The sequence below is a fragment of the Thunnus albacares genome, chromosome 6, assembly GCF_914725855.1.
Source record: "Thunnus albacares chromosome 6, fThuAlb1.1, whole genome shotgun sequence".
NCBI classification, from domain to species: Eukaryota; Metazoa; Chordata; class Actinopteri; order Scombriformes; family Scombridae; genus Thunnus; species Thunnus albacares.
In genome coordinates, this window is record NC_058111.1 from 21,629,636 (window position 1) to 21,644,648 (window position 15,013).

The window sequence follows — 15,013 nt, forward strand, 5'->3', positions numbered from 1 at the left end:
TCGTATCCAGCAATTTTTCTCACTTTTCCCACTACTGATAAGCTTGAGATGTGTGTATTTTTTAGAGGCAATTCTGCTTCGATTGGCTGTCGAGAATAAGCACATTTGTCTTTAATTTCTGCAGACACGTGTCTTCACTTGGACTAGTCTGTAACGTAACGTCACATGTAACTTGGCTGCTATGCTTGTTCAATGTGCTGAAGGTGCAGCAGGCAAAGGGTCACGGTTATGCAATCCAGCCAATAGGACAGACTCTTTGTATCCGTGACAGTCTGACAGCCAAACTCATCAAAGCTGTTCGCCTCAACTTAAAGGGTGTTTATGTCCAGAGTGCTAAGGACACATGGTAGATTACCCAACAACCTTGTGAGCTTTGCATGTGTCTGCATGCTCAGCTTTCTTGTGCAGTGGTGGGAGAAGTGTTCAGGTTTTTACCACAAAACCAGTGTAAAATATTCTTATATAAAAATATTTTTCCTGGATTTAAAATCTTACTTAAGTAAAAGTACATATCAGCAAAATGTACCTAAAGTAAACACTCATTATGCAACAGAGTGGGCCCCTGTCAGTGTTATGTTGTATAATATTTGATCATTATTTCTGATTTTAATGTTGAACCGGTGAAGGAAGAGCTAAAAAAAATGTGTTTTTCTTCTTGTTCCTTCAGTTGAATGTTTGAGCTTCACTGTGCAGAATGATGTATGTGCAGAGTTTGACATTAGAAGGCTGTTTTCACATTTGTCTGCTGAAAGTAGAAAAGTTTCTCTGTGCTCATTGAAAATCCAGTTTGAAGCGGTGGGCCTATGACCATGATTAGTGACATCACAGATATTTTGGAAGCTAATGTGGTCCAGTGTGCAACTTACATAAGTGTGATGTGGAAACTTGAAGCCTCCAGTGCACAAACACTAACAAAGGACTTAACAGTGAACAAAGAGACATCTTGTGTCTTACAGTTAAACTTTTGAAATGAAACTTATTTGCATATTTCTAGATTCTGAAATTTTTGATGAGAGAGAAGGAACAGATATCATTTTAAGGATTTTCACAAGATATTTTTTTTTGTGGAAAACTATATTAGACAGAAATTATTATTCAAAGTAGAGTACTTTATATACATCTTAAAACATGTCTCAAGAGGATCTTTAACTATTTTACTTATGGTTCATTTAATCTATAACAACACATTGTATTTTATAAGCTCATAACCAGATTTGTACATCAAAACTTAATCTGCAAAATAACTATATCTACAGCTGTGAACTATAGTTGTATGCTCTAAATGTGGTGGAGTAAAAGCTACAATATGCGCCTCTGAAATGTAGTGGAATATAAGTATAAAGTAACATAAAATTGAAATACTAATTTTAACTGAGTAAATATTTAATTACTTCCCACCCCTGGTTCTATGATTATGTAAACAGAATAATATAATGTAACATAATGTGATCATGTGGACTGTACTTCATTAGTCCCTGCGGGGTTGAGTGTGAATTCACACTCAATACAAATTAAACCACATAAAAAGCCCAAAAGAAGAAACATATTCAGACACATGCAGGTACAAACACAAAATATGTAAAAGTACAACAAAGACAAAAACACAGAAGCATTGTGGAGCATAATTTAACTTTTAATGGCAAGTGATTCATTATAACACAGATTTATTTTTGCGTTCCTACTGTACGTGTTTTGTAAAATAGCCAGCAGACTTTGTTGACAGCATATTAATTATAGCAAATAATGTTAATGATAGCAGCAGTGATTATATGAGTTTTCAGTCAGACAGGAGCATAAGAGACAACATTTCTGGCATTTTTTATTATGTTTCACAGATGCTTTGGTTTCTGATTCCTGCTCTTGAGCTTCTGACGAACTACAGCAACAGTGGTGAAGAAATTTCCCATGAACAGAATAAGGAAGCAGAGACCACACATCATGACCTGGCATCATAAGGAACATAGAGAACAAAACATGAGTAAGCAAAATAGCTTTTATTAATCATTTTTTGGATACATAGAGGAGACAAAATGGGAATGTAGTCAGCTGGAGTTACATCCAAGCATGCTGGTGCAAATTCTTTAGGCTCAAGCCATATCTACACTAAGAGAAATGAAAAATACACACCAAAACCATTATTTGAACAAGGTGTCTGTAATATCTTTAACCAAATGAGAACTCATTGCACAGACACTGTAATAAGCCCTCTAGTGGTGTATAGTATAAACAAATGTTTCACATAATAAATTCATATTTGTTTAACGTTATAAAAGCAGGAACACGGTGAAATAGTACAACTTGGGGACTGACCTGCCCTTCTCTACAGTCTGGGAGCTGAGCCATTCTGAAGAGAGAGATGCTATTGAAGAGCTGCCAGAACTATAAGACAAAACATGAGGACTTGTGGGTTTGTTTTGTTTAAAAGTGAAATGGACATAGTATTCAACTGCGCAAGCACCAATAACCTAAACATTGTCTTAAATCATGCCTAAATATGAGCCTTAGAATGACATCAGCAGTTTTTTTTTTATCAGCTAGTCTGTGTAATCCAATCTAAACCATGACAAAGTGTTATTTTTAATGCAAACTAAGCAATTAGTTTGAGGAAATTTCACAAGTGTAGTTGCAAAGTGTCTCAGTTTCACCGACTGTACTCACATGACCAAAAAACAGGAAGGGCAAAAGAAACGTCAGCCCTTTCCACATCCAGGACTGAAATCCTTCTAAAAACAGAAAGCAAACAGGCTTTAAATTTTCTTTTTTTTTTACTCTTACATCTGTTATAGCACGAGGAACCGATACATGCCTGATGGGGCATCAGTGTCCTTGGCGTGTTACGGTGTATATCTCACCCACGGTCAGATCCATGTTGTGTCTTTCTCCCAGGGCTCGTAGTCTGTACAGACATCCACTCTGATAATAGCACTGCAGACACTGAACGAAACCTGTGTGTTCCACATGAGAGAAGCACCCAGAAGACAATACTGATCAGGCTTCGGTTTGACTTTGGAAAAGCTTGAAGCATAAATATGTTCCAAGTACTTGACCTTACTTTGATACAAGGAGTAGGCAAGGAACTGGTTTCTGAATATCTTGTATTGGTTCCCATCAGGCCTTAGATGTAAAAGGGAGAACATTTGTCATTTTAAAGCAAAAAGTACAATTCAATGGATGGATTTTTCTTTAAGATGAACAGAAATGTTGATAAATTAATCATAGGCAAGCTTCTTGTTGGTATTTCATTTCATTTCGTTTGTTATTTGGGTTTTTTTAATCTTCTTCTCTACTCACCATGTCAGCATTACACCAGACAGAAAAGCTGAGACATAGTGATGGAAAACCCACCAGCCTTTGATTCTGTAATGCAGGACACATTATTAGATATTTAGATTGTATTTTTTTACACCTAGTCAAACTGAATTGCTTAAAGAAGGAGGCAAATTACTTTACTATGAACATGTTGTATTTATGAAAAATATGGTATTTATGATTATTGTGGTTGGGCTGACCTGGAGCCATTGCTGATGAGGATACTTTCCCTGATAGTTAAAGTGCAATAATACCACACCAGCAGGAAATTAAGGATCGCATCAAGAAACCTAAAGTTAAACAAAAGATGAGTGCTGGATTTAAACATACTGTACATACAGCGTCCATGTAAACAAACCCACAGTAACTGACGAGGATGAAGAAGCCGTGAAGTGACATGCTGATACTTACCTGTAGCTCGGAAAGAAAAAGCATATGAAGGAGAATAGCAGCAGGATGACAGTGAAGTACAGCTTGAACTTCTCATATTCATCTTTGTAGGCAAATCTGACAAGGAGGTGACAAAATCAGGACACAATTTATAGTACCGGGCTTTTCAAAACTAATAAAATAGGCAGAATATCATCAGCGAAGAAAATTGTTCTGTCCTAATTTGAATCATGGAAATAAAGGAGAATTTAAATATTGATTTAAAGTGGCTATTGGAGCGATAGTGATAAATCATTTCACTTGATGTTCAGGGTTAAGGTTCAGTGCTTACTTTGACTGCTTGCTGAGAAGAGTGACGTTCACATTTCCAAGAACCAGACTGAGATACAGTCTGTAACATAAAACAATAATATTCATTTTCACTTTATTTAACTTCACATAAGGTAATACATGTAATTAATGTATTTTTAAGTTGTATTTTAAACATAGTAATGACATGAAGTTGTATTTTAGGGCTTTTGAATGAACAGAAGTCATCACCCATTTTTCTTGGGAAGGAAAGCTTTCATTTCAAAGAAAGCATTTGGTCGCATCTTCATTTTCTCTTTTATTTCATCCAAGGTCTTAGCATCTTCTTCTGATAGTCCTTTGCTGCATCTGATGGATGATGAAAGGGCACAAGTCTATATCGTTGGCAGATGACGACATGTGAGTCAATTGAGGGTCATTTGAGTGTCAGCTGAGGAGGGTCCACTTTGTCCGTATCAGTAAGCTTATCTTCCTCCCTGTGAGTCTGTGAGCGTATAATGTGTGTATGGCCTGATGTGCTGTATTTATCTGCATATATGACAATAAACATGTATCCATGCAAATTTGTGTGTGGACACTTACTTTTTCACAAGGTGGGACATCTCCTTGAGTCTCTTTTGCTGACTCGAAATGGAGGAAGAGCAGTTGTTTTGTAGTTTAGATATTTCATCCAGTTTCTGTAAGTACATCCGGTGTGTCTCCTGGATGACGTAATGACATGAGTTTATGTCATAAAGCAAAGGGATGTGTAGATTAAAAGGAATATTTGCTGTATTTTTTTAACTTTCCTTGGAATATGGTGAATTAGCATTAGCATTATTAATATTTTTTTAGTTTTAACATTTCATCATCAGGTTGGAGTAACACTTCAGCATTGATACACCTGCCCCATGTGAATAATTTGATATTGTCAGCTGATTACGATCTGTTTCTTACCTGAGCATGTTGATACTCTTCTTCCAGACATTTCCATTCTTCCAGAACGTCTGTTAAACCTCGAGGCATTTTGTGAGCACTTAACTGTTCACACACTATTCTGACAAAAGAAATGACTTGCACATAATGCTATGTTGAAGTATTAGTCTTCAGGGCGTGTATCACATCTCTGTAGACAGTTTATTGCGGTTTAAGTGAACTTTGACTGGTACAAATGTGCAACATTTCAATCTGGACAGTGTTATGTGGTAATTCTCTGGTTATCACATTGTTCAGTTATCACTCACAGAGCTAACAGTGGTTATTGTTGTTATATTGCATACAATGGAAAGACTAGATGTCCACATTTTTATGTTTGCCATAGCTCACTGAGCACCCTGACAGCTAGATGTTTCTGTTGTGCATATTTTCTCTTTCGACAAATTTTGTCACTTACACAGCACATTAGCAGCCTCTGGTGGGTGAATGAAGGGACTGAGCAGTAACTCACTTTACCATAGAGGCTGGTGTCTATGGAAATGTTCTTGCTTGTGTAATGTGATGGTAATTTTGTATTTGTGTGTGTGTGTGTGTGTCCTTTCTACCTGTAGAGACTGCACGAAATAGACGCACAGTCAGTGTCTTGATACTGTACAATTCCCTTTATTAAACTTTTAAAGAACACATATACACAAAAGTGGTACATAGGACCAAAAGGTGCCACCCAGACATAATACACACACCTTAAACAAACAAACCACAAGGGAGGATCCATCTCTTAAACAAGTAACAAAATATGTATATATGTACATATTTATATCAAGTCAACCCATATAATTCTGCACATGGAAGAACAAAAATTCAATTAGAAGATATGTCCTAAATGTGAGCGTTTTATTATTACACAAGGTCAAGCCTTATAGTTGACACGTGGGTAAGCAATTTTGACCAATTTTCATCTAAGACATAAATCTTAGCTCTTAGTTTAAATGTAATTCTCTCTATAGTGTATATATTGTAAACTAGGTCAATCCATTCATTTTTCTGGTTGAATTAAATTTAAACGAAATAACAAAAAACTGCAGGTCCCGGTCAATAACCACGTTGCTGTAATAATTTCTCCAGTACAAAATGTTTCAACAGTTAGTCCGGCCGGCGGTGGGATGTCGCTGTTGGGTAGATTTGGTTTATCAAAGACACCAGCAAAGCAACACAGCACATAAAATAAGCACGACAGAAACGTCAGAAAAGTTGGACCACTGTGTTCAACTATATAGCTTTGAACTTTAAAGTTACGGCTGAAAATTACTACAGAAATAAACAGGTTTGCCAATTTTACATAACTGCCAGTTGCCTACCCGGAAGTGACTGTTGTCGTCACGGTGATGACAGGCGCATGCGCAACCAACTGACGGCAGCCGGTTAGTGTTTCTGTTGTGACAGCTGTGCAGCTCAAAGCTTACTGCAGAGAAGAAGCCAATTCATCACCTTATCTTCACATAAAAGTAACTAGCTATACAGATTCCTGGACATTAACTAAAACATACTGGAACTGCCTAGATTAATCAAGTCGGAAAACAAAGAAAACCAAAACAATTTGATGACAAAGGTAAGATTTAATCTTGTATGTACGACCCCCGGCTCAGCTAACATTAGCCTAATTTAGCTAGTACGTTATTGTATTTATTGCAACTGTGCATTGTTAGGGACAGCCGCTCTTACTGTTACTGAGACTCAACTCGGTATGTCTTTTTTTTTTTGAGAAGACAGACAGCGAGTTAATTTTAAAATCCTGCTTCATTGCAGATGTTAACTTTGAGTGGGTTGTGGTTGTTTTCCAGCACACTGACTGGAGATGTGTGCCGCTGTCTATGTCCTGTCGACGGTAACGGGCTATGTGCTCACCTCTGCCCTGCTGCTGAAATGCCCGACTCTTCTGCACCGGAGGAAGCGAGAGGCTTTCCTCAGCAGACACATTTCCCACCGTGGAGGTGAGACAACAGTGGTCCTGGTCTCATGCTTCACTACAAGATGAGGCTATGTCCACAATAGATGCCTAAATATTTACAGGAGGACACTTGTTCAATGGTGGAGAATAAGAGTTCACTGTAAGACCAAAAATGATTTCTTGTGCTACTGTGTACTGAAATATAAGGAGAGGGCACTGTACCACACTCTGTTTATTTTTTGTGTTGCAGGAGCAGGTGAAAACTTAGAAAACACCATGGCAGCTTTCAAGCAGTGAGTAGAAACCTCAGTCATAATGACACAGCCCTTTATTTGGTTTCTGCATGCATGTGGGAATCATAACTGGTGCTTGTGCGTGTGTGTGTGTGTGTGTGTGTGTGTGTGTGTGTGTGTGTGTGTCATCTGAGCTTGGTTTGTGACCACTGCCTGTTTTGTTTGTCTGTCTTTATCGGTTTATCCAGCCTTGCTGTTCCTGTATGTCTGGCTGGTTTATTAAATGGAAGTGAACTGCTTCATGATTTTATTAAATGTGTGTGATCTAAGTTTTATAACATTTGTCCAAATATCATTGCTGGTGATTATTTCTTGACCTCAGTGGTGAGCCTACAGCTGAAAGTCAGTGACGTCTTTCAGGTATACTCATACATGTGTGCTGTGTGTTGGTTCATGCAGTGCTGTGGATCTTGGCACAGACATGCTGGAGTTGGACTGCCACCTGACAAAAGATGAACAGGTTGTGGTTTCACATGATGCCAACCTGCAAAGGTCCACCGGCATCAACGCCTACATCGCCGACATGGCCTACGCTGTGAGTCGCTGCTCTGCAATATCTCTTTAATCGTTCCATTTCTATATCTGACGGAGAAACAACTACTTTTTTTTTTTTTTTTTTTTTTTAATATTTTCTAATTTCGTCTCTTTCTAGGAAACCTCTGAAAGGAAAATGTTTAAATTGATCATAACACTTATATGTTCACTCATAGTGTAAATGTAGTTAAAATCAACAAGCGAAATACTAGAAACCAAGAATATTTCTGAAAATTATATTATAATTACTTTTTTATGTTTGAGAATGTATTCTTGAGGTAACAGTATTGATGGATCATGTGCCTTGATCAGGTGGGAACCTTACTCGGTCACCTGATTATGTCACATGGTGAACCTTTGCCTGATTTAAGAAAAACATATCCAGCAGAAATTCTCAGCGAGTCAGTGGATTAATTGTTGCTGACTTAGGTTTGCTGTTCTGTAGAATGAGTGTTTCCCAGCTCAGATATATGTTTTCCTTATGAGCTTCACATAATGAAGTAATTAATGTGTGTTTGAAAGCCAGAGAACATAACAAAAGGTGTCAAATGACATATATAATTTGATACCAAAATGAGATTTGTGGAACTACTGTTCACTTCTCTGTTTTGCTTTGGCCTTGTAGCACAGAGCAGCACATACTTCTTCACATTAATCTTGTTCTGCCGTGTCCTTGCGGGGTTCTCATCTTCTTCATATTGGCTGTCGTTAATCTGAACCCCTCAGTCACACTCATTACGCCGCCTCTGTGTTTGACCTGACAGACTCTGACTATACACTGTATTTTTGTCTGTCAACCACTGACTGCTGTGTGCTCTTTGCAGGAGCTCCCTCCATACCTTTGCAAGCTGGGTGTAACTTTTCAGAGGGGTGAGCATCTCATACTCGTGACTAATGAAATCATTTCAAAGCTAACATCACCTACACACATGCTCAGCAACATCAGTAGTCAGTGTGTTCTGGGTTTTCAGTAATTTATGTGATGTTTGTGAATAGGATCAAATACACAATTAAAAGTACAAGTATCCATGTTGTGAGTGTATTTAGATGACAGTTGACTTTTGTCAGATAATTTATTTTGAAGTCACTGACCAATACACCCCCAGCTGTCATATTCAGCACAACCTGGAGCTGACTGTGTTTTCAACTTGTCCTTGTCTGTACAGAGTGTTTCTGCGAGGGGGGAGATGACAAACGCATCCCTCTCCTCAGGGACATCTTTGATGCATTTCCTAACACCCCTGTCAACATTGACATCAAGGTCAACAACAGCACACTCATCAAGAAGGTTTGTGTGTGTGTGTATGTATGTGTGTTTGCCGCTTTATCTCTCGCAAAGCAATCTTGTTATGCTCTTTTTTGGGGGTTTTTGTCAGCCACACATGATAATGACTGATTCCATAACTTATAATTCATGAAAAGCCAATCAATGGCTGCCTCATTGTGTACCAGAAGTTGTAGATAAACAGACATTGAGGAACCATCACTGGCGTTTTTCAAGGTTCAATTTATTCATCCTTATAAACATGGAAACACAAAGCTCCCATCCGATCAACCAGGACTGTCCCAAAATTCATTTTTTTAACAGAAAGTACATCAAATTACAAAGGCAAGAGTGACTTGAAAGGTTGTTAATATGCTTTATGCTCCTCAGTAGCCAAATTCTGAAAGATGGCAGCATTTGAGTGCAATAGCAATAGGCAACATGAAATGATAACAAGATTTCTGTTTCATTTTGCTCACATAATTTTTGTGTACAGCACCATGTGTTGTATGGATTTTTTTTGATGATGACTTATTATTCCTGCAGGTCTCCGAGCTGGTCATCAAATACGACAGAGAGCATCTGACTGTGTGGGGCAACGCCAGCAACCAGATTGTGAAGAAGTGTTACAAAGAGGTACACTGACATGAGATACATGGCCTTACATTTAGACAGATATCATGCAAGGTTGTTCGTCATTGTTCACTTACAGACGGTGTTGTTTCCATAACAGAATTATGTGTTTAGTTTACATTTGTTCCAGTCATTTCAGAAAGTGAATCTCCACTGAACCTGCCACCAGCAATAATATTATTTTTATGTAATATTTGGGTGAATAAGCTCCTGTAGGAGGGAAGAAGAGTGCATGTTTTGCTACCAATCTGTAATATAGTTTCACTCACTGTAGAGAAAACTTTGATTATGGAGATATTTAAATATAAATAACTCTGTATCCGCTTGTTTGTTAGTCTTAAATCAATTTCTTGACAGACAAATCGTCCCAAGAGTCCTTCTGAAAGTACAGACTCATTTTCACATATCACTGAATTAGAGAGACTGAATTAGAAAGGGAACTGACCCCAAATCCTGCTTGTGTGTGTGTGTGTTTTGTAGAACCCTCGTATTCCAGTGTTGTTCAGCTTTCCCAGAGTATTACAGCTGCTAGGCCTCTTCTACACCGGCCTTCTCCCCTTTGTTCCCCTCAAGGAGCAGTTCCTGGAGATCCCAATGCCCTCTATTATTACCAAGTAGGTATACACCATAGACTGTGTACAAACACATAGAAATAAACATGTAAATGTACTCTACAGGGTGTTGTACAACATGACACAGATGTCCTCTACAGTTTTAGTTGGTCAGACAACTGTAACACTCTACCAGATGTAATCAGTATCAATCTGAAAGTACACAACATTTGATAGCAGTGGGTCAAAGATCAGGGTTTGGTTTACATGGGTATAAACTTTTTTCCCCTTAATTGAGGCTCAAGTCCTGAAATGGGTTTTAGTGAGACTAGGACACATCATTAAACTATAACTCTGACTGAACAGGGACAAACCTATCAAGACATTTAGTGCATACATACTATCACAAACTACTAGAATAAAATCAGACTTAAAAGGTTCAATTGGCATTAATACTTTTAGCTGCTGCCCATCCGTTAGCAAGAGTTTCAATAAATGCGACAATTTGATCCCCATTTATAGTCAAAAAAAAAACCCAAACCACCTGCTGTTTCTCTGAGTGAACAATGTGTGGACTTGGAGTTTGCTGGTTCATTATTGACTTTGAAAGTCGTAGTTTGACGAAACATTCTAGCACAAGGTCCACTTGCTGGAAATTTTCCAAAGCTTTCATACGCATCTTGTGGCTTTCATCATCATGTCTGACTCCAGAGACAAACTGAACAGAAACAGGGTAGATATCACTGAAGCTCTGAACTAAACTACAAGCTGATGAAGGCCTTGAGATTTTGTGCTAAGAGTTATTTATCAAAATGTGAGGAATTGTTTGTCATTTCCTCCTAAGATGAGAACTTAATAGAAAACAAATTCAATCTGGATAAGCATGTGTCCTTTTTTAAAATAGTAAGTGATAAAGATGGAAGATGGTTTGAAAACAGATTAGATAGGTTTTAGCTCTCTGGAACCTATGAAATGATAAAACTTACATCATATTACGTTGTTCTCTGTAGTTAAATTTGCTTAAAATTTTTTGTTAAGGTTTTAAAATTTGCACAAGGGACCTGCGGTTCCTGGGTTTGTTGTACTCAGCGCTCTTTCTCTTCCTGTCACTGGTTGAGTTTTTGCAGTTTGTCCTTTCTGTCTGTTTGCAGCCACAAGGCTGTTTGAAAGATGATCTCACTCACTGGTTAAGACATTGAAAGAAACACTCACACACCGTGTCCTGGAGTATGTGTCAGAGGTTCATAAAGATCAGGGTCATAGAGCAGATTATGCGTGCTGAACATTCATTAAGGATTAAGTGATTTCCTTTATTACACTTCTGTCAAGGCTGCTACAGTATTTATGTTGTACTAAATGATCACGTAATGCCGGTTAGAGGAACATTTCACCCTCATACATTTACACTGTTACTGTACATACATGTTTCATCAATCTGTTGTATGTGCTCAACAAGTTATTATGCGAATAAGTGTCTGTGACGTTTGTTGTGTACATTTTCTCCCAGCCTACTTCATTTACGTCAACTGAAGTTAATGATTTCCTTCATTTCCTTGACAGAATTTCAGCAGTCCCCAGAAAATGTGTTGTCTGTGTTTCCATCTGTTGTTGTGGGCTGTAATTGACTAGTGGACATTTTGCTTAGTAACGGACATTTTTGCAGCTCCAGTAACCTGTAATGCAAAAAGTGAAAAAGCATTGATCAATATATTTCTGAATACTAGAAAATGTCCTACCACTTCATGCATTTTTTTAAGTGTCACTGTGACACTCTCTAACACTTTAACTTTTCTGTGTGATTCTGCAGATTAAAGGATCCTGACAGATTAACTAAGAGTCAGCGATTCATCACCTGGGTTGCAGACACGTAAGTCACTCATCGGTCTGAATATTGGAAATAACTCTATCCCCTTTATTTTAAGTGGCTGAGTCTGTGGGTGTCTTTAATTCACAGTTTTAAACAGTTAAAACATTTCTTTTTATGTGACTATTTCTGTATTTCTCTCTCTGTTGAACAATTAACACGTGTTTGTTTTTTAAAGTGCTGATGTGAAGTATTCTGAGGCCTCATTATGAAATTACACATACGTATGCGACACTTTTACAATTTTACAACTAAACTTGTACAGTCTTGGTCGTCCTGAATCTTTGGTCAACACTTGCTGTACTTGCAGTTTCTCCCTGCTGATGAGTGTTTATATCTGTTCTCGCAGCTTGCTGATGAGGAAAGCTCTGTTTGAGCATCTAACTGCCAGAGGAATTCAGGTAAAACTACCACGATGTGCCCTCTGTGGCTTTCCTCACAATGGAGAAAAAAAGTTTTCTATAAGGAAGATTGAATACATGGGTGATGCAAAAATGATAAATGTATATTGTGAAGGCATAATAATGACATTAACTACCTCTATTTTAAGGAAATGTATGTGCACTTTGTTGGAGCTCCAAACCAGTATATCGAACGTTGACAGTTAAGAGTGATGGGGTCCATATTATGTGTCAATGCGTTCCTCTGTATCATCTTTACTTCTAAGAACCACAGAAGAATTTTCCATAGTATACAACAACAACAACAACAGTCAGCCTCTCAGTGTTTGACCTAGTTGCAGAAGTGTAATGGCGTAGTTAAGAGCGGTTACTGGGAAATGTCCAAGATTCCTACATGTTCGGAAATAGGCTACAGTGGCTGCTAATCGAGTACAGAAGCATTCTTGAGCCTTGTGCAACGTCCACTGCTGTGTGTGTGTGTGTGTGTGTTAACCGTACAAGTCTTGCGTCTGGTTTCAGGTGTACATCTGGGTGTTGAACGACGAGGAGGACTTCCAGAGGGCATTTGACTTGGGAGCCACAGGAGTTATGACAGATTTTCCCACCAGGCTTAAAGACTTCATGGACCGGAATGGCATTTCTAAGCCCCAGTGACCTGCCAAAATCTACCTCACACCCCCAAACACACACACACACACACACACACACACACACACACACACACACACACACCAGTGATTATCCTTCAACCTGACTGACCTGCCAAACAAGCCCCCCCACGCGTCCACTTTTACTGCATGCATTCCAGCGGGGCTACTCGCACACTGTTTTACAGTCGGTAGGGATCACCGTCATGTTTTGCACTGATCTGAGGAACCAGTCGTCACACTGGTAGCACAAACCCATGTATTTTAAATCCTAAAATTCTTATAAAGGACACAAACTGTACTTGCTATATGCTATTATCTCCTTTAAGTTGTGTTCTTTGTCCCCAAATAGACACTGACACACACACACACACACACACAGCAGTATGAGATTTGTGTTGGCATTTCACAGTTATTTAAAACCACATGATCCTTTAAAGTACACCTGTAACATGGAACAAAATGGCAATTGCAAGTCTTATCAGTCTTGAATTCCATAATCGAACGCCTTCAAGTACGTAACTGACAGTTTGCAGTACTGTGCTAGCATAAACACCAGCAGATGCAGCTGTAATGTTAATTAGCTGCAGCTGTATTATTAATTAATTAATATAATAGTAATTTAGCAGCTGCTTTATAATGCTTTGAAGTGTTTTTTTTTCTTTTTCGTTTTTACAATCTGTTACTAAGCACATCAATAATATACAAATTGACTCAGTTGTAAGATATTTTTATAGACGCCACATGCAGCCAAACATTTGATATGTGTTACAAATAAGAGCGTGCAGGCACAAGCCCCTTAGTTACACTGAGTTTTGGTTTCAGATCAACATGGACAGTGTGAGTACTGAGGCGCCACTGGTGTGTATTTCAGTTTTTGGCACCGGCAAGTTAAATTTAACTGGATTGTACTGTAAAAACTGTTTTTATATGTTGTTTTTAAAGACAATGGGTTGCATAGCTGTGTCATAGCTGCTTAGTTTAGATATTACTCTGAATCAAACGAATTGACTGGGGCGTCACTTGTCCATTATTTAATCTGAGAGCAATTTGCACAACAGAGAATATTTAATTGTTTTTGTTTTAGTAATGAGTTTTCACCTGTGTTAATGTGATCATAAATGGTGTTAATTTCATATTCAAGAAGTATGACACAATGTGTGGGCTTTAAACTTTATTGTCAAGATAGTAGAGGCACTGATGCATGTTGTTTGATTGCTTTATTGCAGTGATTTGAAATTGAAATGTATTAAAGACAGCAATTGTCTATTGATCCCTCGCTGTGGGGTGTCACAGTTTGAATGTGTAAAGATCATTAAGATTATCATACTGCTGACGCGCTCTAATCCAAACTTGTGACCACACAGCGAGGGTCAGTAATGAATGTAAGATTGGTTGAATGTACTGTATGTTTGCTATTTTACAATCAAAACCGTATTGTGGTTTGATTTTCTTCAGTTTGTTGTCAGACATTTTTATTATTAGTGAGTGTGAGTGATTGATATTTATTTTATACCTGATAATTTTACATTGTTCATTCAGAATCATTGTTCTTTGAGAGAAACACTTGTGATCTACCAATCATATTACAGATCTTTCAGCAATTAATATACTCTGTACAATGTTTTGATTACATTATCTGTGCTGTACTGAGTGTATGTTTGTTTTGCATGCTCAAGTGATTATTTGTTGAGCTGTTGGGACTTTAACAGAACCAGTTGTGGGACCTGGCTGCTTGGTTCAACCAAAATGCCTTATTCCACTATCTCCTTATTAGATTCAATGGGAGATTATTGAAAAACTACATTTTTTTCTATATCAATAAAGACTAAAATATTGTCATAAATGGTGTGTATTTATAGTGGAAAAACTGATTTCTAATGTTGTTGACAACTGCACGGTTTAATTAATCTAAAAACATCACTTTTCCAATACAGACAGACAGCAGGTGGCGC

General features: G+C 37.9%; 2 protein-coding genes and 1 long non-coding RNA gene across 4 annotated transcripts; 2 read left to right on the forward strand and 1 right to left on the reverse strand.

The window, feature by feature from the left end:
* The first annotated feature begins 49 nt into the window (after positions 1 to 49).
* On the forward strand, positions 50 to 4,571 carry LOC122983518. Its single transcript, XR_006403723.1, has 3 exons — positions 50 to 346; positions 1,836 to 1,978; positions 4,321 to 4,571. It is a non-coding gene; the product is annotated as an uncharacterized LOC122983518 (long non-coding RNA).
* LOC122983516 (ion channel TACAN-like) lies at positions 1,685 to 6,308 on the reverse strand. The gene is made up of 13 exons (XM_044353275.1): positions 6,282 to 6,308; positions 4,945 to 5,044; positions 4,591 to 4,709; positions 4,240 to 4,356; positions 4,031 to 4,090; positions 3,721 to 3,816; positions 3,510 to 3,599; positions 3,292 to 3,357; positions 3,053 to 3,114; positions 2,853 to 2,945; positions 2,659 to 2,723; positions 2,311 to 2,379; positions 1,685 to 1,943 (listed from the first exon to the last, which is right to left on the reverse strand). The coding sequence occupies exons 2-13, from the start codon at positions 5,011 to 5,013 to the stop codon at positions 1,830 to 1,832; spliced, it is 1,020 nt and encodes a 339-aa protein (XP_044209210.1). The 5' UTR covers positions 5,014 to 5,044; positions 6,282 to 6,308; the 3' UTR covers positions 1,685 to 1,829.
* Positions 6,309 to 6,352: 44 nt separating this feature from the next.
* On the forward strand, positions 6,353 to 14,904 carry gdpd1 (glycerophosphodiester phosphodiesterase domain containing 1). Of its 2 annotated transcripts, XM_044353277.1 has the most exons (12): positions 6,353 to 6,532; positions 6,765 to 6,914; positions 7,122 to 7,164; positions 7,564 to 7,699; positions 8,523 to 8,568; positions 8,865 to 8,986; positions 9,509 to 9,598; positions 10,076 to 10,209; positions 11,954 to 12,013; positions 12,360 to 12,411; positions 12,931 to 13,093; positions 13,124 to 14,904. In XM_044353277.1, exons 2-11 carry the CDS (start codon positions 6,779 to 6,781, stop codon positions 13,063 to 13,065), a joined length of 954 nt encoding a protein of 317 aa, XP_044209212.1. In that variant the 5' UTR covers positions 6,353 to 6,532; positions 6,765 to 6,778; the 3' UTR covers positions 13,066 to 13,093; positions 13,124 to 14,904. The 2 variants fall into 2 exon arrangements, with proteins under 2 accessions (XP_044209212.1, XP_044209211.1); XM_044353276.1 differs by having other exon boundaries at positions 12,931 to 14,904.
* The last annotated feature ends 109 nt before the right edge of the window (positions 14,905 to 15,013 follow it).